At 42.7% G+C, this 25,740-nt stretch overlaps 1 protein-coding gene and 1 long non-coding RNA gene across 4 annotated transcripts; both read right to left on the bottom strand.

Moving 5' to 3' along the window:
• Window positions 1-1,514: 1,514 nt before the first annotated feature.
• Window positions 1,515-3,048, bottom strand: LOC108445376. Its single transcript, XR_001860195.1, has 2 exons — window positions 2,876-3,048; window positions 1,515-2,519 (listed from the first exon to the last, which is right to left on the bottom strand). It is a non-coding gene; the product is annotated as an uncharacterized LOC108445376 (long non-coding RNA).
• An 8,871-nt stretch (window positions 3,049-11,919) lies between these two features.
• Window positions 11,920-21,414, bottom strand: LOC103612134 (alpha-1-antiproteinase 2). 3 transcript variants are annotated; one of them, XM_017729038.1, is made up of 6 exons: window positions 21,313-21,338; window positions 20,471-20,570; window positions 15,903-16,568; window positions 14,666-14,936; window positions 12,769-12,916; window positions 11,920-12,168 (listed from the first exon to the last, which is right to left on the bottom strand). In XM_017729038.1, the coding sequence occupies exons 3-6, from the start codon at window positions 16,549-16,551 to the stop codon at window positions 11,974-11,976; spliced, it is 1,263 nt and encodes a 420-aa protein (XP_017584527.1). In that variant the 5' UTR covers window positions 16,552-16,568; window positions 20,471-20,570; window positions 21,313-21,338; the 3' UTR covers window positions 11,920-11,973. The 3 variants fall into 3 exon arrangements, with proteins under 3 accessions (XP_017584527.1, XP_017584526.1, XP_017584528.1); XM_017729037.1 differs by lacking the exon at window positions 20,471-20,570 and having other exon boundaries at window positions 21,313-21,414; XM_017729039.1 differs by lacking the exon at window positions 20,471-20,570 and having other exon boundaries at window positions 21,254-21,341.
• Window positions 21,415-25,740: the final 4,326 nt, after the last annotated feature.

Genomic DNA, 25,740 nt, shown 5'->3' on the forward strand with positions numbered 1-25,740 from the left:
GCTGTGCTCTCATGGAGTATTTAAGCAGGAAATAGTTTTCATACAGGACTTGGTGTCTTTGTTTAAGCTGCTTCAGCACTTTACACTAGCTGTTCTTCCATGAAATGTGTCTGTGCCTCTCTGGTTCTACTCATTTCTATGTGCTGGTCTGTGGCCAGGCCCTTCCTGAGGTTTTTGAAGACAGTATCAGTGTTGTGATCTATGTATCTATGTTTTGAAGACAGTATCTAACTGAAAAAGTAAAACTAAAGTGGAGAGGCAAGGGCAGTGCTGTAACCTGCCTTCTATCAGAGAATATTTTTCCTCCAAATTTGTCCAAACTGGCACAGGCAGATAAACAAATCTTTAAAATATTAATATTTTCTTCAAATAACATTATGAAGCTGTTATATGGCAACAAAATGGTTCTTGTGAATTTTGAGTTAAAAGGATAATAAATTACATGCTGCTACAAACAAGGGGCATCTATAATGACCGGTCTCAAGTGTAAGGCCAGAGACATTGCACATTTGTGGCTACTGCTCAACTGTATATATAATATTCATTTTCCAGAAAAAGATGTATTAACCTAAAAATCTACTCTAATTTGAACATTTGTAACTAGTATTTCCATTGTTTCTTTCCCATAAGGAAAATTATTTAGACAGCAAAATAATTAAGTGGACAGCAACCTCTGTCTATGAGCTGTACAGGGACTCAAATATGGCTTTCTTTATGTTTCATAAGAATATTGCAGTTACTATGTGGGCAGTGCCAGATGTGAGGTGTTAATTTTTCACTTCCTTGGTTTAGGCTTAATGTCACTTAGCAACCTTACTCATCTTTGAAATGGAACTTCTTAAGGATCCACATACATTGCTAGTGAGAATATAATTTATATTGGAAAAAAATTTGGGAAATGGAGCAAATGCATGAACCTCTGTCAGTCCTGATGGAAACCAGGAACTAAGTTTAAAGTTCTTTTGAGAGGTTTCTTTTAGGCCACTACAGAACTGGTCTTCCCAGTTCCTGATATTTTCTGATTAAAATGCCATCCAACTCTGAACTTTGAATCAGTAAATTTTCAGCTTGAAGTTTTTGAGATTTAGGTTATATTTTCTCTATCTCATTCTCTCTCTCTCGCCTTCTCTCAATTGCATTTTATATATTTTGAAAGTATTCTTTTCTTGCATCCACTGTGATAAAATGATAAAGGTCATGAAATTCATGAGGTCATACCAAATTCATGAAGCTGAATGAGCTAATCCAGGGCAGGCACTTTTACAGCCTGTACTGTGGGAGGAAGTGATGAGCTCATCTTTGCCAGACATCAGATAATCTGCACCAGAGAAGTTATGGAAACCAGGTTTCACTGAATCTGCAGGCCAGACAACTCTTTGTATGTACCAAAAAAGTGCAAATATATTTGCTTTCAGATACTTGTTTTTATGCTGGTGAGTTGATCCCATCAATGTGTCAGAGGTAGATGAAACCTTAATATTAATTTCTGAGATAACAAAGAGTAGTGAGACACGTTCATGATGAGCAGTTTTTATGTAAGAATCCATTTCTATAAGGTGATAGGACAGCTGGAAGGAGGAGAGAAGAAAAGGACAATCAAGGTTGTAGAAAGCTGAGACTTTACTGAACAGAGCTCAGAAAAAGTAACCTCAGAACCCAGCCCAGGATTCCATCAACCCATGAAACATAACTGGCCATTGGAGGTCTGCTCCTTGGCTGGTACCAGCATGTTCCCACATGGTTGGCATGGACGATGCAGTCTCTCAGTAACTCTCTGGGTCACTTGGAGTAGAAAGTTGTGTTCCCATAGGATGTGGACCATGGGTCAGCTCAAAGCACCTTCACTGTCAGGACCCCGTTGGAGATTCAACTGTAGGTTAGTCTTGCTTTTCTGTGCTACAGCCATAACTACAATATCGGCACTGTTCTCTATGCCTTTTCTTGGAAAGATTCCCAGCCTCCTACAGTCAGGATTTTGTGCCAAACTGAAGCATTTAAAAGCCTATAATACACTGTATTATATATTCCTTTAATGAGAGTGGTGTCTCCAGTGTGGGAGCAGTCTTACATCAGACACTTCCTGGGGCTGTGGCCAGATCAGAGTAAGTGACTGAACACATCCAAGATATCCTTCTTACCTCCCAGAAGGCCTCATCTAGCATCGTCACATGTTCCTTCTTAGTCATTTTTGATTGAAAGCACCTATTTTGCTCCCTATATAATGAAACAATTTTTGGATCCCACTGAAGTCACTCTATAGGAAATGATAGTAACCTTGGTCAGCATGTGATTATAGAATGAATGCAAGAGTTCTGCATCATATAATTTGCTTTTGATGGAGGTATTCATTTTTCTTTTTGGCATTGTAATGAGCATGGAAGCATTTGCATTGACAGGAGGTTTAAATTACAAGCCACCATCCATTCTTCTTCAGTGAGCAGTGGTGTCTTCAAGTTCCAGTCACTGTCCTTCTAAAGGACAGTCAGTCCTGTGGTCAGACTTCTTGTCAGCCAATATTTCTGTTCAGTAGAAGATAAGAGTAGGGTGAATAAGATATTTCAGCTACATTTTATTGAGCAACTGGCTGTATTTAACGAGACTTTGCTCTCTCTGACCAACAAGCAAACAAGTGCTCTTGTGAACACACAGTGCAGTAATCACACAGAATTGAGGACTCTATCAAGAGACTGTAAGAGAACAGACTTTACTTTTTAACATCATGGTTCACACACTTGCCACCCAAACCCATACCTTCAGCTTGACCATAGTTATCTTACAGCTTAGGCACAACATAGCCATAGTAGGCATTGGAAGATCTAAGCTTGGACACAAAGATGCTCCCATTCTAAAGGAAGGATATAATCATTGCACCTACTTTGATGCTTGTGGGAGGTCAGATCAAATGATGATCCACCCTGCCTGTACTCCATACACAGGTTGGTCTTTGCTTTTAACATGCTCCAGATATCCTGTCTCAACTCCTTCTTAGACTTGTGTACGAGTGACGTGGATCATGTGTGACAATGTGCTCAGAGGCTCCACCTCCTGCTATTGTGTACCAGATCAAATTGCTCCTCCCAGGTAATGTGTAACACGATGGGCTGCAGAAGATCAGGAGAACTAAACAGAGCATTGAAAATAGAGAACTGATGTTCTTCATATGAGAAAAGAAACATATAAGCGGCAATAATAAGGGGAGGAAAAGTACCAGTCCTTTTAGCGTGGATATGTTTTATTGTTCTATCAGTAGATTGTAACTGACATCGGGCTGTTCACCTGAGGAAATATTGCAGTGGAACTATGATGGGAAAGCGTTACTATCCTAAATCCTTGTGTGGACTTTCATTCCAGCATGAGTGACTTCTTGGGTGAGCTTAAACTCTTAAACTCTTCAACAGATGACAAATAAAAAAAGATTTCTTATGTCAGGACAAAAGTTTCTGTACAGGAAATTTTCAATCTAGACCTACTTCATTTTAAACCAATCCTTTAGATCATAGCAGAACCTTGGTTTTGTGTGCATCTAGTGTAATGGAAAATGGAATGATTCAGCACATCACCAAATATGATTTTTGGAAATCAATTTAACTCTTTCTGCCCTTTTGAACAAAATTCAATATGTGAAGCCTTGCAAAACTCATGGCTTCCACTGCTAGCTAGCACCACAGGAGTAGGTCTGCTACTGTGGCTGTGTGACTCCCACACTTGACTTACAGAGCAGCTCTTACTCTTGGCATGCCCAGACCTGCCATGATGTGATGGGTTTTGAGTTCTCACTGAGAGCTGAGCAAGTGAGAGCCTCCCTGTATGAGCAATTACACCAATACAGCTGTGCCTGTAGCAGTACAGCTCATGCTGCTCAGGAGAAGTCGCACACAGTCGCACTGTATGAGACAGTGGTATAATGACATAACTCCATTACTCCACCGAGCTGGCTGTGGGTTTAACTGCCCTTGCTCAGGCAAGGACCACTTTAGTAATTAATTATGCACATACTGCAGTTTATGTTGGTAACAGCGTGTGTTTTCAAGTAGATGTGATAGATACAGGTGTTGAGGCCAGTCCATAGCATGATGCTGAGAGCCTGCAAGCAAACAAGCTCTAACAGATGAGGTTGCAAAAGCAAAAGTTGAAGCCAGGCTAGAAATTTTGTCCTAAGTATGCATGAAATGCAAACGCCTCATCTTTTTTCAGTTCTGCTGAAAAGAAAAATGAGCTGTGCAAGGGAGTCTTTACCCAGAGTTTTATCTCCTAGTTTAAAATCAAGCAATAGGGAGTTGGGGTGGAAGAACAGTGCAGAGTCAGCATGCTCACTGCAATGCAAACATGAGCATTATCTTAAATTTGCCCTGAGAGAGAAGAAAACAAAGGTATAAGCTAGCAAAGCATTTTCTTATAGAACCTCCTCTGTGCACTGAGAGTGCCTTAGCCACTGTCTCTTTTAATTTGGTTTAATTATACTAACAGTGGTTAACACTTCGATGTCCCCAAACCATACAGTAAAGATCAGTGTGTATAAGCGTATCTGTGTGTGGATGCATCTGTAGGAAAGAAATAGGACACTGAGACTGAGTGCCAGGACTTAAGCAAACAGATGCACAGCTGGAAGGACCTGGACTGTGTAGCTTTGCCCATTAGCCAGGGTTTGTGTAGGAATGGTGGCAAATTGCAGTCACCCCGAAAGCAGGAAGGAATCTGAGAAGACAGCAAGCCTTGGTGGAGCACAGCCCACCTAGGGAGCCCTGCTGGCATATCAAGCAGCACCAGCACTGCTCAGTGGTGTGGGGATACAGCCAGGAGGGAGCAGAGTCCTAAACCCCACTGCTCCTTTTGTCATCTTGACAGTGATACATTTGAACTGGGGAGAAATCTGTATATTATAAAGTGCTGTCATCACAGTCTCTCCGTAATCTCAAAAATGTCCAGATTTTGTGCTATCTTGATGTGTGGTTTTGTTCACTTCCCCAACTGCATCAGGTGTGAGACTCATCTCTTCCTGATGCACTTCTGGAGCTGTGGAGATATGCCCTGTGTTGGTAAATGTGACCTGCATTGGTGACAATATGATACACATGGCAGGCAGAGCTAAGCTGAAACAAAATGTACTGGCTGTCCTCAAGTGTCTATTCTTGATTATGCAGCGATAAGGTGATCTCAGCCATCCTAAAAATTGTGGGTTTTGCTTGGGTCATGTTAAAGGGGGAATTTGGAAATTGGTATTTTATCTGCAGGGGAGATCATGCCTACAAATACGGCAGCAAAAACACTTACACTCCTGACCTCAGACTTCCAGATTCATGGAAATCTCTCCTTTCCCCTCCTGTCCCTGTCTGTGCTACCCAAAAAAAGGACAGCACACTCAAGGACACCCAATGGATGACACTGGGACTTTTGCATCGTGGTCAGGGACTCTGCCTGGCAGTGAGGCTGACACCTGCAACCCCAAGGCTCCTTCCACCTGAACTCCTGTTTATCATCAGCTTAAAAAAAACCCCCCTTTTTCTCGGCCAAAGGGGCCTCTTGTGTCCAGCCCCAGCACTGCCACTTCTGGTGGCCATGGGCAGAAGCAGAGTGAGATGATCTCCTGTGCTAACCAAAGAGGCTGAGCTTTTCTGCAGCCACCAGCTTAAACACACCCTTGTTTCTTGAACTTTGCATTTATATTTTACTGAAGTCTGGAATAGTTTGAAAGTTTTTCTTCTGTGACCAAAGGACTCCAACTCAACAAAGAAAAATACATACACAATCTGCCTGTTTGGGAAGACTGCTGACTTAGACAGGTTTTTCTGGCTGATGCTGCTGGGCTCCATGGGATGGCATCACCCTCACTGCCCAGCATGACAGGCTGAGATAATTTCCACTGCAGAGCCACTCCAGAAGCGTGTCTTTTCCCAACGACTGTATGAGGAACTCAGGATATATTTTGAGAATATTGAAAAATAAATCCCTCAAGAAATAAAATAAAATAAATTCCCCAAGCTTTTGTTAAAGTTTTAAATATTATACAATTATTAAGTCATGCTAGACTTTTACCTGTGGCCAAACATGTTAAATTAGTTAAACAGTTATTTCCTGTGCTTTGAAGCCAGCTATTTCAACACCACAGGTAGTCTGATAATCTCTCAGCTGCACCATTTACCAGGCAAATAGCTTCTCTGTGTAAATAACATAGCCAACCCAGGGATATAAAATAATGGATAGAACTAGATCAAGCTGTAATATGAGTGCTTCTAATTATACCCAGATTGCCTAGGGAGCGATGACAAACAAAACCAGATTCTCATGCTTGTCTCCTACAACCAATAACCTGCACAACCACATTCACGTGTGGCCTGAAACAAGATGTCCTTAAAAATGCTGGTGGTTTTCAGTGCCCCAACACCAACAGCACTGGATGTTTCAGCATCAGTTCTGGTCAGAGGCTGGGCACTCTGACACATGTGAATGAACACACAGGGGTTTTGCCACAACAACTTCTGTGTTGCTGTCACAGGACTGACAGTCATTTACAGCTGTGAAGATTTGTTTTAAAATAGTTTTTCATGTAACCATGAAGAAAGCAATCTACTAGAGATTTTAGCTGTGATTTCATCTCATCTCAGTGAGCTGCTGTCCTTTGTCAGTGAGTAGAGGCATGCTGATGCCTTCCACTAGTCTGTAGGTGACTGGCTCAGCTACTGAAGATAAGACAGAATAAACAATGATGAAATCTTATTTCTTATAGCTATCCAGGGGGAAAAAAAAGTGCTTTTGGTCAAGTTGCTAAACTTCTAGTGACTGAGTAACAGAGTATCAGTATATCAGATAAGATAAGGAGGCACAGGAAAAGGAGTTCCACTGATGCCTGTTGTACTGCTTTCTTTGGTTTCTGGACTAATAAAGCAGTTTGAAATTCTGTTCTGTGGGACAGATCTCCTCAACAGAGCTCTGGGCCTGTTATCCCCAGAGCAGTCACCCAGAGGGTCCCTGGGCTGTGGGTCAGCCTCCTGCCTGGGGGTGTCCCCTTGCCCCTCTGTGATGTGGCCCTTTACCAGCCTTCTTCATAGTCTTGCTGCTCAGCTGTGGGGAAGAGCTGAATGTCCTGTGGCCCAACATGCAGCAGCAGGCTTGATGGGAGGGCAGGCTAGGGGAGAGTCTTTGGGGGAGAATCGGGACTGCCACCCAGAGCTGTCTCCTTGCCTCTAATTCCTCCTCCCCCTGCTGCACCAACTTTTGCCTTTTGTTCACCAGTGGTCCACAAGGTTTGAAGCACTTGGCAGAGCTCACCGACTGACTACAAAGGGGTGTTTTGGGGGGATGTTTTCTTTCCAAAACATCGGTTCTTCTTCTACCATCAACCAGGCACTGAGAGAAGGGACCTCTGGTATCACTCTGTGAAGCTGATCTTGTGGTTAAACACTACTTTTTGAGTAAACCCATGATGTATTCCTGCTTCAAATATTACAGAAGCTGGCATCCAGGGAAGATTTACCATTTCCTTTCTGGATGCAGTATATGAGTCTCTTGCATATTTCATGAGCTTCTTCCCTTCTTCCCTTGTCAGCAACCTCCAGGAACATCCTCCCATGGCTGGCATGCTGTGTTACCTTGCAGTGGATAGGGTTTTTTCATATTTCATTTAGGAAGCAAGAAAACCATAGGGTGGTTTTGTCCCTTAGCCCTACCCAGGTGTGCAGGGGACTCGCTGATATTACCAATTTGTTTTGCATCCAAGTAACAAGGTAGGTGACTTGAATTCCTACCATTTTCTTACACTGAAAATCTCGTTGTGATGGAAAAACATGCCTTGCATGCAAAGATGATAATTTATTGGTAGTATTTTTAAAATCTTAACAGTTTTATCCAAGAATTAATGGCCTGGTTACAGTACTAAAACTTACTCTTCAGATTATGTATGGTTAAAATTTATACATGCAAACTTTTTAGTACGTTCCCTATTCTCTTGTCTTAGCTCACACTTTCTCTGTTCCACTCATTCCTCAGGTTGATGGCTTCAGCCCTAAGGGAAGAGGTGGCCACTTCCTTGCCAGGAGGAGCACAAGAGGCAGATGTAACCTCTGTGCTTTGGGGTCTGCTTGGGATTGCTGTTACACATTTGCTCACATGTTCTTCCCCTTGCTTTCCTTCATTGTTTCACAGGTCCACAGTACACCTGGACAAAGTACCTGTGCTGTGTTTTACATACACTGCGTACTCAATCTCTGTTCTCCTAATTGCTAGTTATGCCCCAAACTGGTTTCACACAGCTCCCAGTTCTGCAAAGCTTTGATGACCAGTGACTGAGCACTGGTAAGATGTTCATGGCTCTGAGGTGCCCAGTATCATCCTGTGCTTGTACTCTCCAGTCCCCTGTTATCATCCCACCACATCTGTATGCCCCTTCATTCTAGGGCCACAGACACTTCATTCTGTGCAGAACTCCTTGTTCTTAGTACCTCCTGGTTACAGAAATATCTGTATACAATTATACAAAGCAAAGGAAAAAATTAACCTATTACTATTAGGTAATAGCATCCAATTGCTGGCTAGTTACTGTTACAAGCAAAGAAGCTGAAACAAAACCCCAGGCAGGCCCAGACAGGTCCTAGCAAAGCCTGACAAGTGCAGAGACCCGAGGCCTGTGCAGTTAGTTTGACACAAAGCAGGTCGCTGCATTACAAGCAACAACAACACTGCTGTATTTGCGAAGTTAGAGGTTGTACTGACCTGTGTCTTTCCTCCTGCTGGGCAAGAGCTATCAGATCATGCCTGCCTGAACAGTACATAGGGAGTTTTTCCCGTGACTCCTGTTTGTAGGGAGGCTGAAGGGTGTGGGGTGGGAAGTGAGGAGACTTTTTTTCCCTACCTCCAGGTACAGCCTTAGCGATGGTGCAAAACGAGCAAAACCCTAAATGCCTGCTTCAACAAAGAGGGTGGGAGCCCAGGAGGCTGTTGCAGTCTTGGGATGTGGCACTCGGAGCACTTGGAGGCTCTTGGCCTCCAGCCGATGGCGTTGCCGTGGTGCAGTCAGTGAAACAGGACTGGCATCTGGCCAAGAGACGAGCAGCTTACCCAAACCTGGGATCACCACAAGCACGGCCGTGAGTTCCGTCCTCACACTTTATAGCTGTGTCAGCTGTGGCAATGCCTAATGAACCTGGTCATTAATTACCCCCGAGATGCGTCTCTGGCTCATTTATATCCCCACACTGCCCGCCACACCAAATGGCAATAGCCCAGTGACCTGAAGCTCTGCCTTTCTGCCCAGCCTCCCTCACTGTGTGCTGTGAGTGCCCTCAAAATGGTTTGTGGAAGGCAGAGAACCCTGTTTATTCCCGCCCTGCATTTTTTGGGAAGGAGAGAGGAGGACCTGCTGGCGCCACAGCTGAGCCGGCAGCGGTCCCCTCCTGCACGAACAAACGGTGCCGGCGAGTGGGAGGGATAAAATGTTAATCTGCAGGAGGGAGAGTGGGAGGCTGTGAAAAAGAGCTGGTCCGGAGAGGAAATGAGGAGAGTGAGTGTAATCAGGAAAACCTGTTTTGTTGCTTGCAGCAACGAGAGCAGGATTAAGAGAGTAGGACTTGGTGGATGGGGGGGAGAGATGAGAACGGGCCTCATAGCAGCACAGCGCAGCATGGATGTAGGCAGGGAGCAAGCTGTCTGCTGCTCTTTTGTGCTGAGTGTGGTGCCTGCCTCTTCTTAACACTGTCTCTGGCAAATCCTGCAGTGGAAAATCACAGCATGATGTCAATACAGCAGGAGCTATTGCCTGATGAAGCAAGTCTAGCAAACGGCTCCTGGACGCCGGTCTTGATTGACAGGAAGTCCCCTGTGGGAACGGCAGACGCCCCTCATCACCACCACTCACTGTCCCTGTAACCTCCCAACACGTTTTACAAACACGGAGAGATCGTATAAAAGATGCAGTGAGAGGAGAAGCACAAACAGTGAGGCGCTAGTTCTTTGCAGCAGCGTATCTGCTCCTGTGCTTCCCTCCTACTGCCCCTGTGGGCTCTTTTCTCTGGAATTTGTGAGGAAACCAGAATTCCAGCATCCTGCTTATGGAGGGGGCACATCTGTGAGGGCACCAAGATACTAAGGGTAGGAAAGGAAGGAATCTCCTTCAAAAAATAAGGATTAACAGCCTGCAAAAGCTGATTTAGCTTTGAGAAAATTCTCTTCATCTTCAAACCTCTCGCAAAACCACTTTCCTCCTACTATGCTGTATTTCTATGTTTATGTCTTTATCCACTACAAAGTGGTTTACCAGGGAGTGAGCACTATTTAGTGCAGCTGTGGCCTCTGTTTCTTCAACACTTCTTGATGTAAACTCAGAATCACCCTACTAAAATCAATTATGTCCATTTTTCAACTGCAGCTCTAGGGAATTCAGTACATAACTAAGGATCTCACCTTTTTGAGCTCTCTACCCCCTAAAGGTTTTACTGCTGCTTTGCTGGATGTCCGTTGCTTAACAGCAGTTAACAGCAGGAGTGATAACAGCTGAGACTGACCCCACTGAGGCTGCACCCTGCAACTGTATTTCAGGGAGATGAGAAACCTACAGTCAGGCAGGAGGCCTTGTTAGTTACTCCTGTTTGGGCGTTGGGCCACAAAGCCACCCAAACTGATGGGGAAGTGTGCAGGAAGGTGCCAGAAAAGTACATGCATTTCTGTCACTCTGAGTCCTGCCTTTGATACCATGGGTTGTTGATATATTCATCTATACTGAGACTGTATTTAGTCAAAAACCACCATTAAGCATTGTGTTAACAGAGGGTATTTACTAGAAACACAGAGCAGAAAGGGGGCTTTCCTTTAGACTGCAATAGGGGAGACAATGCTTTGCAGAAGACTGATAAAATCACATTTGCTCTTAATTTTGCAGAGGGCACACAAGACCTTGCTGAGGCTGTGTTCTCTTCCCAAGCCATTTGACTGCTTCCAGTGTCATTGCCAATGACACGACACCATTTCACCTCCTTCCAAACCCCGCAACTTTAGGGAAAACAGGGCCAATTGTACCCTTTCTGGTACCAGTTGCCAAGGCAGGTCCACTGAATTCTGGTTTCCAGCCAGCCATCAAGCTCCCCTATGTTCTACCTAGGTGCCTGTCACCCCCTACCTGGGTCAGCTGATTTGGTTATTGTGTGCTCCTTACTTATGTTTTTGGCTGTAAAAGGACAGCATTTGAAAGATCTTTAATTTTCCAGAGCCTCCTTATAGGTTTTCCACGAATTTCAGCTGACAGCACGCTTGTGTAATTGCCATCCAAATACCTCACCTTCCCATTCACCTACATCCTCCTTCTCACTACTGATGGATACATGTGTGAGAAGTCAGTAACTCCATCTAAATCTGTCAAATTGGCAACATGTGGTGAAAACCTTCAGATTCAAGGCAGATTTGATCCTCCTGCTCTCCTTTAAGCTGCGAGAAACTCAGGAAGATTTGCTGCTAGATTGATACTAAGAATGATAAAAGGTTTCTGGTGCAGAAAGCAGGTTTTTTTTTGTTGAAAGCAGATTTTCACATTCCTAGTGCTGTCTCCATTAGAAGCTTCAGGTTCCTGTGACTCTGCAATTTTGATCCAACTCTTCCCATCTCATATTTACTTAGCGTGAATTACAACCACTTCTGCTTTGTTTGCAAGAATGTTCATAATTTTACCTGCTATTCTGGCTGACTACTTCGTATTAAGCAGGAGTCTTCTATTGTAATATAAACATTTCTCTCCAAATGCTGGCAAAGTTTAGGTCTTTCCTTGTCTTACAGTCAAGTAAAAAAGGCATTCTTTTCTAGCTGAATTTAAAACAATTTCTTCCTTCCTTTTCAGCAAGTGTCGTGGTCAACACCAATAGTTTTTGATGATGACATAAAATAAAAACTGTTATTGAAAAAGAACCATATATGAGCTGTTAGAAATGGAAATAAATCATGTCATGCATTTTCACATCTTTAATTAGTAGTAGCAAACAAAATTCATATGTCACTTCAGCTAGGGATGGTCGGGTTAACTATTTTTCCTATGAAGAGTGTGCTGTTTGTATCCCTATCAAAAATCAGCATGAGGAAGGGATGGCTGAATTCAATGGTTGGAGGAAGAGCCACTGCCATTATTTCAGCAGCAGTTGCTGCTGCTGCTTCAGTACCTCTCTCATCAACATCCAGAGAAGCCTTGTGAACAACCTGGGAAAAAAGAAAATAGAGTCACTCTGGGCAGTCAACAGCCACTTGAGAAATGAATTAGACTCCTTCTAAAGAAGCCCTGCTTTGAGGGACCCACTGAGAAGTGAGTAGGGGCAGAAGAGCTGTATTATTGTAGTCACGGCCGCTTAAATGAGGGCTTGGATGGAGCTATGGAAATCTCATTAAAAAGTTCGAAATATTGGATGAAGGGTAGAGGCTCCACCTGTAATTGTTTGTCTGCACCTCCAAAACTGAGTCTCCAGGGTGAGAAGGACAGGTTGTCATGTACCTGGGAGCATTAGTGCTTTTCCTTAAGAAGCCAGGGGTTGATGCTTCTCTCATGTTTCAGATACTGCCCAAAAAGTCTTGGCCAATACCATTCTTGGAAAAACATACATGCAGCAATCTAATCTGATCTCCAGTGTCACTGAGGGCCAAACTCCTTTTTTAAGCTTGCAGGCTGAGGCCTGGGTGACCCAGCTGCAGGCAAGCCAGGAAGCTGGGAGCTGTATTTACCTGGTGCTTCTGGATGCTACTACTGATGGGTTTTCCCTGTATGTTTGTGAAAAAACAGGAAAGGTCCAACAGCCACAGACTTACTTTGGAAACCTTCAGCTCTGGGGTGCCAGTGATGCCAGAGAGATCTGCCTGGTTTGTGAACACATCCACAATTCCCATCTTGCTAAGGGTGTTACGTATTTCATAGCTCCCAGATATAGAAAATTTGGGGAAGTAGAGGTCCATAAAGCTGTTAGGTAGAAGAGAAACATAGAGGGTGGTGAGAGGATTTTTCACCAACATAAAGGAGGGTGAGATATTTGTGTAATTCCCATGAGTGTCAAATCCCAGGAGTTTGGACCCTGAATGTACAATAAGCACTAATTCAATTGGTGGTTCTTTTCACGGTGATACAAGCACTATTATTCTTAATAATAATAATAATAGTAACAATCATAATGGTATTTATCTGGTGTTTTGCTTCAGGAAATTTGAGAGCACTCTGCTAAGTAGGACAGTAACAAGAGCCCCTCTTTACAGGCAGAGATGAGGGACAGCCGATGTCACTCAAGAAGGTGGAGAACTCAAGAGAAGTCCTGACAAAATCTGTTTGGGGAGAAGTGTGGCAAATCCCAACATTTCAAATCAAATAAGTATTTTTGACATAACTGGGGCATTTGGCATGGTCCCAGGTAAGGTCTGTTTCCTGCTGCCTGCACATTTGGATTCCATGTCCTCTAATTTTCTTCCTCCTCTGGGCTGGCCATGATCAAGTTTGCCTTTGACTATGAGCTGTTTGTAGGCAGTTCATGCTTAGTATGCTTTCTGTTGGATTTCTTTTCATGCCCTGTCCAGGGATCCTCAGATCATCCGAGTCACTCACAACAGTGATTACCCTTTAGGTAGCTCAAGTCTTTTGCTGCTTTGCCCAGAGACAGCTTGGGTTGTATAGCAAAACAGATGGGACCTGACTGCAGTGCTGTAGCCCACATGTGATACTGCCCAGTGCACTAGAAGAGGATGGGATCAAGTCCATCAGCACTGCCATCAACAAAACAGTAGGACAGAAATTACCATTTGGTTCTCACAGTTTCTCCCATGAAGAACTTATTCCTATATTGATCCTGACTGACCTTGCACCACAAATTCATTTAGATAAGGGTTTTCCTGATATTGCAGCTGAGAATGATACATTTTTTATTTTAGATAGTTGAGGTATCACATTATTAGCTCATATTCAGTTTGCTACCCATTATGTTTTTACTAACTGTGCTGGTATTTCTGTGATGATGCACTGAGATATATGGGTGTGAACTGCACAGCCTTATTAGTTGTGAATTAGGGCAGAGCTTGGTAAATTAAGCATGTATTAACTTGATATTACTCATCCACTGTTGCTAAGATCTCCTCTCCCAGACAAACAAGGTTGTAAAATGCATTAGCTGATGTTGGTGTCAATGGTTGAAACTAACAGAAACTCATTAGATTTTTATAGTTTCAAAACAAAATGCCAGAAAATCAGGACATCCACAATTAATCACTTGCCTGTTGTAAGATCAACTGTATGCTGCCAGATAATTGTGTAGGATATATCATGTCTATAAGCACTACAAACTGTGTGAATTATGCTTTATTTAAGGTTTAGACTTATGCCTGAGTGAGTGTCTCAGTGACATATGAGAAGTAAAACACACTAGCTGAAATCTCAGTACAGAAGATTTGGTTTAAAATTGTGACCATTCCGCTCAGTCCATGGAGTATTTTAGAAACACCAATCTAGGCTTGCTATTCAAGATGGTTGGGAGAGCAGCAAGTCACTCAGCCATCAACAAAAGAATGGTTAAATACCAACCAGCTGCAAGATTTTTACAGCTAGGGCACACAGGCCAAAAATAACCCACTCAGTTCCCAGAATCACCAAGTTCATAGTGTTTGCATTCCCAAAAAAGAAGAAATACTATAAATTAGGTGTCATTGCAGCTGACTGGCAGAAGATTACCTTTGGAAGAGATGGTCTGACCATTTCTGGATGGTTTCCTTGTCCAGAGTTTGCTCTAACTGCTTCATTTTCCCTTTTGCTGGCAGAACCAGAAATGCAGTAGCACTCCCATTATAATGCAGTCGTACCACAGTGCATGAGAGCTCTTCATCAAAATAGAAGTCAAATCTGCCCATCTGGTGCATCATAGGGACTTTCACAGTAGTTTCAGCATCCACAAAGAACTCCCTTTCTTCAGTATGCTCTGGTTTAAAAGGCTTTTCCCAGCTGCCTGATACAGAGAAGGAGAATTTGACTGAATATCCCATGTTCTATCCCATCACAGACTAAATTTTTTATAGCTAGTAAATAATATTCACCTATTTCTCCGTGTGTTAAATACAGAATTTTCAAACGTAACACTTTAAAATGTATATCACAGTAATGCAAGGATCTTTTACCTGTTCAAAAGAGTGCATTGGATTCCACTTTCAATTTACGTTTCAGATGCCAGTAGTGAAATAATTAGGCAGGTTTTTTTGTACCTACCACTGCTTTTCTGTTCAGGGGATCTAAGTGGCCTTTCTGTAAACATCATCTGTGTACTCATATACTGCATGCACTTAATTTCTATTGTCTTTAATTATAAGCCTCAATTTGTAGATTAAATAATGTAGGATCTCGTATCTGAGTGGTGTTATGTCAGTCTTAAGGGCACATCTAACCCACATCAGAAATGCACAGTTTCTGCTTTGTTCCTTAAAATTTTCTCCCCTATTCATTACTATCTTCTCCCATATATAAATGTTAGTGTGTATGGATAAAGGACTCAGATAGGGGAAAGAAAAAAGGGAATGTAGTAAATTAGGCTATTGAATCATGCATAATTTGAAAAAGAGGCATTAGGTCATGTATAAGTCTCAGTGCCTTCACTGAAAATTAGAAGAGCGTGGAACAATTGGAGTTATGGTTAAACCCAGGAGCACCAGATCAGGCTGCATGGAAGGCTGTGGCTTGGAGCAGAGCTCCTGGAGCTGTCACAAACAGAAATAAGCCTGTGTGGCCTCCAGCTGCCTTCCCATACTGAGAGGGGTCCTGTAACCTCTCCACCACCTCCACTATGCCATTAGGGGACCTTCTGGCCCAGAAAAGAGCACTTAAAATTTTCCCCAGACCAGTTCTCAGTCAAGGTAGCCAACACGAGGTCTGTTGATAAGAATGAATAGTGAGAATGTGAACCCTAGAAGACTTAACTTACCTTTAAAGAAAACAAAGCTAGCCAGAAGCATTACAGTTTGTGGGTCTATGTCCTTGACCAAATTAGTAATTTTCCCATGTGTTTTCCTCTCTATATAATCATTGATGTGCTTTTCAGCTTCTGTGGGTTTGTTAAAGTCAGTGGTAAAAGCCTCCAGCTGATACAGAGCTTTGGCATCATCTAAAAACTTTTTTAGGAGTTTCAGCTTCTCTGTTACAAAGATGGCATTCCCCATGTTGAGCTGGACTCCGCCCTCAGGATGGTTCAGCATGTGGATTAAGTTGTGGAAGCCTTCATGTATCTCTTTCTCCTGAATCTCTGTAAGGTTGAAGGTGAGTCCTTCCAGGATCTGAGACTGCGTGGCTGATCTAGCCCCAAGAGCCAACATCGCAAATGCAGTGGAGATGCTCACAGGAGAGAAGAAAATGTTCTTATTAGGTGTCTCCTGTGTAACCTCCCTAAAAAACTGGAATGCAAAGTCAGCATTGTTTGGTACAAGTTTGAGGCAAGCGATCGCTTCACCTCCATGATGTATGTGGTGTTTAGGGTCATTTGGATCATGTCCATTGTGGTCACTGGGTGGGAGCTGATTGTGGGCAACTGCATGAAACCCAGCCAGTAGCAAACTGAGGTAGAATGTGGTCTTCATGTTCTTGTGTTAAAATCCTAGAGAAAAAAAAAGGAGATGATATTACTATGGTAAGTAAATAAATGAAGTACAAATAGTTATTCTGTCATTACCACTGAATAAAAAGTCTTCTCTCTTTCTTTTGTCCTCAATTTCCATGTTCTCCAATTCTTGCCAGAATTTTTTTTTTTTATTTTCCCAGGCCTCCTGGCAAGTCTCCAACAACTCTTTCCACCACCCCCACCCTAAATACCTGCAAAGACAAAATTCAGCACGGATTAGTTGAATACACAGCACCCTCAGCAGGCTGGAGAATGGAGCATATCCCATGAGAAAACACCTCGTGGCTAATCGCTGAAAGGCTGCAGTACCACTGTGCTTTTGACACTAATGGTCTGAATAATTCCTTGAAAGTTCATCATAGAAGAAGTCTGGCTGTTTTGCGAGTTAGGGGAGAAAGAAGAAATTCATGCAAGTGAGCAGCAATCAGTAGCTACATAGAATGTGAGCAAATAGGCAGGCAGGAGATCTTTAAATAAACTTTTGGTCAGATTGATAAGGTGCCCTATTTAAAAAAAGGACAAATAGTGGTGGCTATTCTTCAGCAGCAAACCAGATAAAAACCCCTACCTCTCTAAGGAAGAGGTGGGTATTTTTCCTGAATGGAAGTTATGCAATGTTTTAAATAAGAATCTGAAACAACATGTTGCCTCTTCAACCAAACTGTTGGAGTGGGTTCGTTTTCAGCACAGCAGAAGCAATCAATGTCATTAACAAAGAACAAGGCCATATTATTATCAGCTGCTCCACTGGTCAAAGGGCGAAGCCACACTTGGCTGTGGTAGCCTCATTTCATTGCAGAGCTGACACTCTGCACTGTATAAGCTCTTAAAAGAGACCTTGGAAATGGGGTTATGAATGTCCCAATAGGCCTCATTTCTGAGGAGGAATCTAGGGCAAAGAAATGGTGCAAGAGTTGCACAGGGTTTGAGGAGATAATGAGCCAGATTTGCTAAAATTGTGCACAGAGAAACATATTACACCAATTGCACCCTTCATCTCTGGCATGACTCAACTTGAGAGACTCGTCAGAAAGTGCTACACTTATGGTCTTGCTTTCTCTGTAAGATCAGAGGGAGCAATTTGTGTTAGCAGTTGAATATCCACTTACAGTTAGACTCATGAGAACAACAAAACATTTTCAAGCTATAATCAAACATTCAAACATTTACATGTTTGTTATAAGTAATTTTAGAAAGAAAGCCTATTTAAGAGCATTACTGACAAGTGTAAGGGTTGGGTTCTTGGTAACTACATTTTCAATTACTGTATACAGTAGTCTTAAATTATAGTTTGGTCTCCTCTGATTTTGACATTGAAATACTTCTCCGTGTATCTAGATACTTGTAACTCAACATAAGAGCTTCAGTTCTGAATTTTTAAAACTGCTATCAGCAAGCCAATGTATTAGTCAGACTTTGAAAAGAAATCAACTCCCAAACAAAAGCGTCAGAGCTAAGCCTAATTTATTTCCACATATCCAGCAGGCTGATTCAGAAGCTGCCTATGAATAAATTATTTACTATGAACTATTTACTCAGCTGCAGTCATAATTTATTAAGAATAACATGAATACCAAAAAAGAGAAACATTTCATTGTTCATTGGCATAAGTTGCCACCTGTTCTCTATCTCATCACATTTAATATTTATTACAAAATATGCACCTGATAGATAGGCTTTTCTATGTATACCTCAAACCACCAATTCTATTTACTTGGAATGCAAAGCAGAAAGGGAGTTTAACTGACTTGACCTCAAAATTATGGTGAAAGGATGTAGAATGATTTTGCTGTAAGGGTTCTGTAAAATACTGGTTACAGTTTTCTGAAGGATATTTTCCCTATCCTGATATTTTTTCTCTATGTAGTTACAACATGTTCGCATTTTGTGGTTAATTTATGTACTTTCATGGAATTAATTTCATTTTATTACAGCTCTGAATTCACAGATAATTAAATACAATCTGAATCTGAATCATCCATCTGTTACTCAGTACTGGCCAATCACAAACTGCCAAGACTCATGAGTCAGACCTCAAAAAATCTTGATAATAGTTAGTTTTAAAGGCATGAGATTATAAAAGACTTAGCAGTTGTGATTTGTAGAGGTCTTTTTTTGTTGTTTAAGCCTTGAAGATACAAGTGACCCTTTCCATTAGTCCCTTTTTTGAAACCTAAAGGTACTTTTATAGTAAGATTTGCACCCTCTGAACCTTCAGAATATGATTGGGGATTGTTACTTCATATTTGACACTCTTTCATTTGATGTCATTGTGACTTCTGGGTAAGCAAGTGATCAACCACTGACAAATTGACAAAAGACACCCTTTCAGCATGAAACAGAAGATGCACATTCTCATATGGTCTTAAAGATTGATAGATTTTCCTATGGAGCATAGTTGCTAATGATTTATTAAAAAGCAAAGAGCTGAGAACCTGTGCTATAAAGCCTTTAGGAAATTCCCAATCTGAAGGAGTTCAGTTTGCAGAAAGCTCTTTAAGACCTTTACTTACATAATTCCCAGAAAAAAAACCAGTTTATCCATCAACATGGCAGTAGAAGTGAAAAGCACTTCAATTCTAGTTCCAAACCTAGTCTGACTTGTTGAATAGCCTGGAAGGAAACACTTCTACCTCTGCCTCTTTTCTTTGTGTGTGTTACACAATGACAGTATATTTGTGGTGTTCAAGAATAGGTTCCTCTAAAGAAGAGCTTTTAATCAAACCAGACAATGCTAAAAGAGCACGCCAGCACTTGGTGGACAGAGTTTTTGGCAGTTTATCGCTAGTGATAACACTTGCTGAATATATTACCTCTTCCCTAGCACACAGTCTTCCCTACCATGCAACTCAGAAAAAAAATGGAGAACACTGGGATTAGCTGAAGTTACCTTAGAATACTTCCACCAGAAAACCTGGAAGTGAGCTGGACTGAGTTTTCTGACTGACAGAACTTGCTTCTTTGTGGATATAGCTATTTTGTCCATTTTAGGGCTGATTTCTGTCTCTGTGATTTGAAGAGACAATTCTGAAGACAACTTTCTGCCTTTAGAAAGAACTTTCTGCCATGTATTAATCCAGGAGATGAATATCCATCCCATACTACTCCCGTAAGGTGTCCTCATTGATAATCTCGTTTCAGACAACATGAAAATTTGCACGACTCAGAAATATATGAAAGCATGAAATAGAAAAGCTGTTTGCTCACCAGATGGTGCTGCTTCCCTCCTGATTGTTTCTGAAGGAGGAAATCTGAGAAATTTGTTTCCTGAAAGCAGCACTGTGGGGGCACCAGGCATATCAAGATACAGCACCACCACCAGTGGTGTCTGCTGAACTAAATATCAGCTACCCAGAGACTTGTAAAAAAACTCCACCCAAGCACACGAAAAATCACAAAAGAAAGACTTGACTAGTCATATCTGTGTGTGAGAACATGACCTCAGAAACCTGCTGTCCAGGACCACCTATTCAAAGGAGCATCACAAACTCACATGGGCTTTCCTGGCTGGCCAGAAAGCTCTGCATATTTAATTGTATGCACCTGAACAGGTTCAGGGCTTGTTCCGGACTGATCATCTAGACATTCACTTCTCTTGTCATTCAGAGTTTTGATACCTCTATGCCTGAGCCCCTGAGGAGATTGCAAACACAAGCTGAGGACATTGGACTCTTTGGAGAGTCCAACCACTGTGACTATTTCATTAAATGTAATTCCTTTTGCAGGAGAAATGTGGAAGCCTATTTTACACTATCCTTTAGAAATGTATGTGACTGTTCACAGGGCTGTTTGGTGTTTTTTCTATCTTCTGTGAGCCAGCTTAGTATTGGAGAACTCAGCCAGAAAGTGGCATCATTCACCTCTAAGCCTCCTTTTACCTGGAAACAGGTGAACATGAGCTCTCACTCTTCTACCAGGCCACCATGCGTATTTGCTGTTGAACCTGAGTTACTGCAAACACTCAGGGATGAAGCATCACTGAGGCCAAGAGAATAAAAAAGTAGACAAAAAACCACTGCAGTGGTTACGGCAGTCAGGTGGGGATTTTCTTCTCTCTGCAAGAACAGATCAGACCATGTTCTCAGTTCCTACATTCCAATGTACACCCGGCCACAGCCCCGTTTCTGACTCATTGAAAATGTTGACCTCACAGTGATCTTCTGAACATGTGAAAATCACCAGTTTCTTGCCTGCCTTCTCAATAGGCCTGTAATCTGATGATTACACCAGTAATGTCTCATCTAAAAGGGAAGCAGACATTAGATATACCATTCCCTAAGCAATGGTATTTCTTGTAGACCTTCAGTATAAAAATCATCAGAATTACTTAAAAAGAATCAACAATACATTAAAAAAGGTTTTAAGCACTCAACCTCAGGCTTTTAATGAATCAGGGCCTATTTCTAGCAGGAGGTACATCAGGGAAAGCCCCCCTTGTAGGATTTCCTGGCTCCAGAGACCACCTTGCTTTCTGGCAAGACACCCTCCTCTGCTTTTAGATTCTTACTCCTTCTTCCAGTGACCTGACAATGTGTAGACAACTCATTGCCTCAGTTGTGATGCCTATGTCCTTTATCTCCAGCTGACGCAATAAAAACCTCTTTATCTAGGACAGATTTCAGTATAAGATGCAACCCTAGAAAAGATTTAGAATTGATTACCTGCAAAAAGAGGAGACACTTTTGAAGTCTCTATAGGGAGCGAAAAAATCACTACTTACAGCAGCTTCCAAGGATCCTGCTATCTTCACCAGGACTACCCTGCAACTCCCTCTCTTATTTATACAGTTAAATAGCATTATGAAAGCAAAATGTCCTCTAGAAAACATTAACCAGGACAGACAAGTGTTACTACTTTAGGAATGGTACAGAGTAAACAGTGAAGACAATTTTTCTGGACAAGCACCTGATTTTTGCTGTATATGCATGGCCAAACCCTGCCTTTACTTAGAGCAGTCATAAGAGTCCCCTGCATTTCTACACATCCTGCTGCTGGGACTCCAGCTATTCACTCTAGGAAATACTTCGCATGCATCATTAACTTCTGTAAACTGCATGAGTTCATACAGCAGAAGTACTGAAGTGAGTAAAATGAAACATATACATAATACTAGATATGAGCCTAAGGAAAAGACAGCTGGATGCATGCTATAGCCAGATCTCAATTTAGTATTTTTCACAGAGATATTTTGCTTCCTCTACACCAGACTTCTAATAGTTTTTGTTTGGCATATTTGTTTTAAATGATACACTATTTCTTAATTACCTACACTGTCATTAATAAGGGCCAATTTCTGGGGACATCACTGGTGTTCGTAGTGGTTGGGGGTTGCTATAGGAATCCAGGACCCCATGGCACCCAGCACTCAGCCAGAGCGGTGTCACCCGGTGCCTCATGCAGCAATGGACTGAAGGACAAACTCTTGCCTGTGCTCCCAGTGTGGGCTGGCACAAGGTGCAGGCACTGCCAAAAGGCAGACAGGGAGGGGCAGGCCAGTACATCAGAACCTGCTTTCACACAGAGTTGGACCCATGCAGTCAGGCCACCTGTGTATTACACAACCCCTTTAAGGGTGTGCTCCTGCAGCACCCACAGAGGGGTCACAGGGACTGTGCTAATGTGGGTGTGACTGAGGGATTGGAAAATTCACAGGTCAATGCCCCAGTGAACACCTTCCATCCAGGAGCATCCCCTTAGGAGGTAGGGGATTCAAGGAGAAAAGGTGCTATACATCATAGAATCATTGAGGTTGGGAAATACATCTGAGACCATCAAGTCCAACCATTAACGCAGCACTGAGAACTCCATCACTAAGCCTTGTTGTTGCCAGATCTACACATCTGTTAAATGCCTCCAAAGATGGTGATGCCACCACTTCCCTGGGCATCCTGTTCCAGTGCTTCATAATCCTTTTGATGAAGAAATTTTTCCTAATATCAAATCTAAACATCTCCTAGCACAACTTGAGGCCATTGCCTCTTGTCCTATCACCTCTTACCTGGGAGAAGAGACCGACACCCACCTTGGAGCAACCTCCTTTCAGGCAGTTGTAGAGAATAAAGTCTTCCCTGAGCTTCCTTCTCCCCAGGATAAACAATCCCAGCTCCTCCAGCTGCTCCTCATTAAGACTTGAGCTCCAGACCCTTCACTATCTCCGTTGCCCTTTGCTGGATATGCTCAAGCACTTCAATGTCTTTCTTGTGGTGAAAATGCCTTTTCTTGTAGTGCACATTAAAGAAGGAATCTTTCAGAAAGAAAAGGTTTACAATAACAGGGTAAGTGTTTTGGTAGGATTTTCCTCTGGGCCATTCCTCAGGGGTTAGCAATGAATGGAAGCATTTCTTCTCCTCTCTTTTCCAGCCTGTATGCCTGCACAGTTGAAACTACCAGTAGTTACAGCATGGAAGGTTCTATGCATTTAGGGGTGTTGGCACTTCTGCAAATCCTTTCCTTCCTAGCTTCTACCTCTTTCTCTTCAGTGGGTGCCTTTCACCTGTGCAAAGGTAAGCAGAGTGGTTCAGGAGTTTTGATCCAGACTGCTAGCAAATGTTTTTTAATTGTTTACAGACTGAGAAAAGCAGCTGGGCACATGCAGCCTGTTTTTCTGTAAACTAGCAAATGAAAATAACCTCTGAGGTTACAGAGGCTTACCTAAAACATATTCAGACTGAAGATGAGTAACACATGCACCGAGAGAAAAATGAGAGCACAATTAATGGAAAAGTTCAGCTATGAATAAAGTTACTGAAAAAAGTGAAGGAAAAAACAATTGACTTAATATGACTTCATTTAAGAGCAATTTACTTTTGCAATTGGAAGTACCATTCACCTGCTGACATTTGTATAGGAGTGCAAGAGGGAAAATGAAGTAAATGAAATCTAATCTGTATCCATCTCCAGCATTATATCCAATGTGGCACCTGTTTTCTTTTTCCTCATCTTTGTAACAGTTTCATCCAATCATGCAAGCCGTCCTGAAATTTTCTGAGACTCTGTTTCAATATTTGATATCAGAATATGTTGCATATGAACTTGCAGCTCTCTTTTTATGCAGGCAGTAGGCTTATGTAGGCACTGTTCTGGTATTCTGAAAGACAGGAATCCTTCCATTTGGTTCTCTTGGTCTGGAATATTAGTCTTATTACTTTGAACCCCAAGTTACTCTGGAGTTTTTAAAGTATTATTATTATTATTGTTATTATTATTAATATTAACATACCTTAATAATACTGTTTCATTTTTTAGTAAATTGACAACATTAAAGAGTCATACAGTGTGAATTCCCTTGAAAACAGGCTGGCCATAGTCCAAAAAGAATTAATTATTTAAGTTAGAAGAACTGTGTTCTTGCTTCTCTAGTAGAGAAACACTTTCATCTTTTTAAAATACTTAACTAATTTCCCTAAAAGCCATTTTAAAACACAGTGGGTTGTTGCTGTTCTGATGATGCCTTCTGGAGAGCAGAGAGCACAGAGTCCCTCCAACAATAGCACTGAGTAAATGTCAGTGTGGAACCGGTGAAAGCTGTATCCCACTCTCCCCTGCCAGGCTACATTTACTTTGTGGAGCTCTGTGTTTCAAGAGGAAAGGCACTCGTGGTTACAGGGAGCAGTTCAGCAGTGACCTGCTGGAACAAATGCCAGTACAGATCAAGTACAATTGTGTCAAGTGCCTGCTCCAGTGCTTCCATGTGACAATACAGCAGACCTTCACCTTTAAGTTCCTTCTTTTTTGCTTTCATGCTGTGCACTGGTCTTGCCCCCTGCCAGCCCCACACAGGGGTCTGGGCTCACTCCAAGGGGGAGTGTCTTGTTCAGACAAAAATTCCAGCTCCAATTAGGGCATGCACACGTAGTACTGTCCCCTGAGCCCCTGCAGTGAGTTCCTTCCCGTGTTTCCAGTCTATCATCAGTTTTTTCTGCAATGCAGTCAAGACCTTCTGGGTCCCAAGGAGAGTTATGTTCTATCAGCTCCAAAATCTGGCTTGGAGTCTGCTTCCTTCTCTTAGGCTGTGGTTGCACAATTGCTTTAACCTGACCAAAGTACAGGATGCTGCTGCCAGAGATGTCTCATCCCCCTGCATCCCTGCCATCTCTCCAGGATGGCTGATGGTCTCTGGGAGCTGGAGCCCAGGGCAAGTGGGGAGAGGCTGGGGAACAGGTCTTTTTCATCCTGGAGAAGACCAAGGGCGAGGCTGCACTTGCTGTCCTCCCCCACCTAATGGGCTATGTCAGAGAGCAGATGGAGCCAGAGGTGCCCAGTGGTAATGAGCAAGGCACAGGATGCAAGCTGCAGCAAGGGAAACACAAATGAGATCTATGAAAAGGAGTGTTCACAGGGAGCTCAAATACAAGGGCACATCACTGTGTGAGCCTGTGAAACTGCTGTCCTTGAGGACATCCAAAACCTGGCTGGACATGGCCCTGAGCAACCTGAGCTACATTCCAGGCTGGTGCTGCTGTGAGCAGGTGGTGGGATTGGATGACCTCCAGAGGTGCCTTCCAACATAAATTTTCCTACTTTTCTAACAAAAAATGACTGTGAAACCATGCTCTCAGGAGTCCCTGACTTCACTTGCACTGCAGGTTTGCATTTCATCCTGCAGGGAAACTCCTTTCTGCTTCTCATCACATGAGTCCAGAGGCTTTTCCCTGAAACACTCGGCTGCTGGGAAGGTGTCATCTCCCTTGTCCTCTGGCGTGCCCTGGCAGAGCCAGCACAAGGCAAGCAGGCCTCCCTCCTGGCTGCCCAGACACAAGCTCTGCCAGAGCACAGTACACAAAATGCACACTGAGAACAAACAAATCTGGTGGACCATCTGCCATGCTCCCAGCACACCACAGCCATGGCAGGTGGCTCACACTCCTCTGTGGTGCTGCCTGTGCTCAGACTTGCAGCACTGCACAGGACTGTGCCCTTCTCCTCAGAGACTTTGACAGTTCCCAGCACTGGCTGGATCTCAGTAGGAATCCATGTAGCTGCCTTGATTTCTCTAGGCCTGCCTGTAATTCAGGCCTGCTAATGATATGCTTTCTAATAGTCTGTGTGGTGGAGAGAAGGAAACTGGTGAACCTTGGATCAGGCAAAGTTGAATGGGCTATTTTAAAAGTTGCTATGAAAGAAATATTTGGTACGGCCATTTTCTTTC

Source organism: Corvus brachyrhynchos, unplaced genomic scaffold (assembly GCF_000691975.1).
Source record: "Corvus brachyrhynchos isolate BGI_N302 unplaced genomic scaffold, ASM69197v1 scaffold1, whole genome shotgun sequence".
Taxonomy (NCBI): domain Eukaryota; kingdom Metazoa; phylum Chordata; class Aves; order Passeriformes; family Corvidae; genus Corvus; species Corvus brachyrhynchos.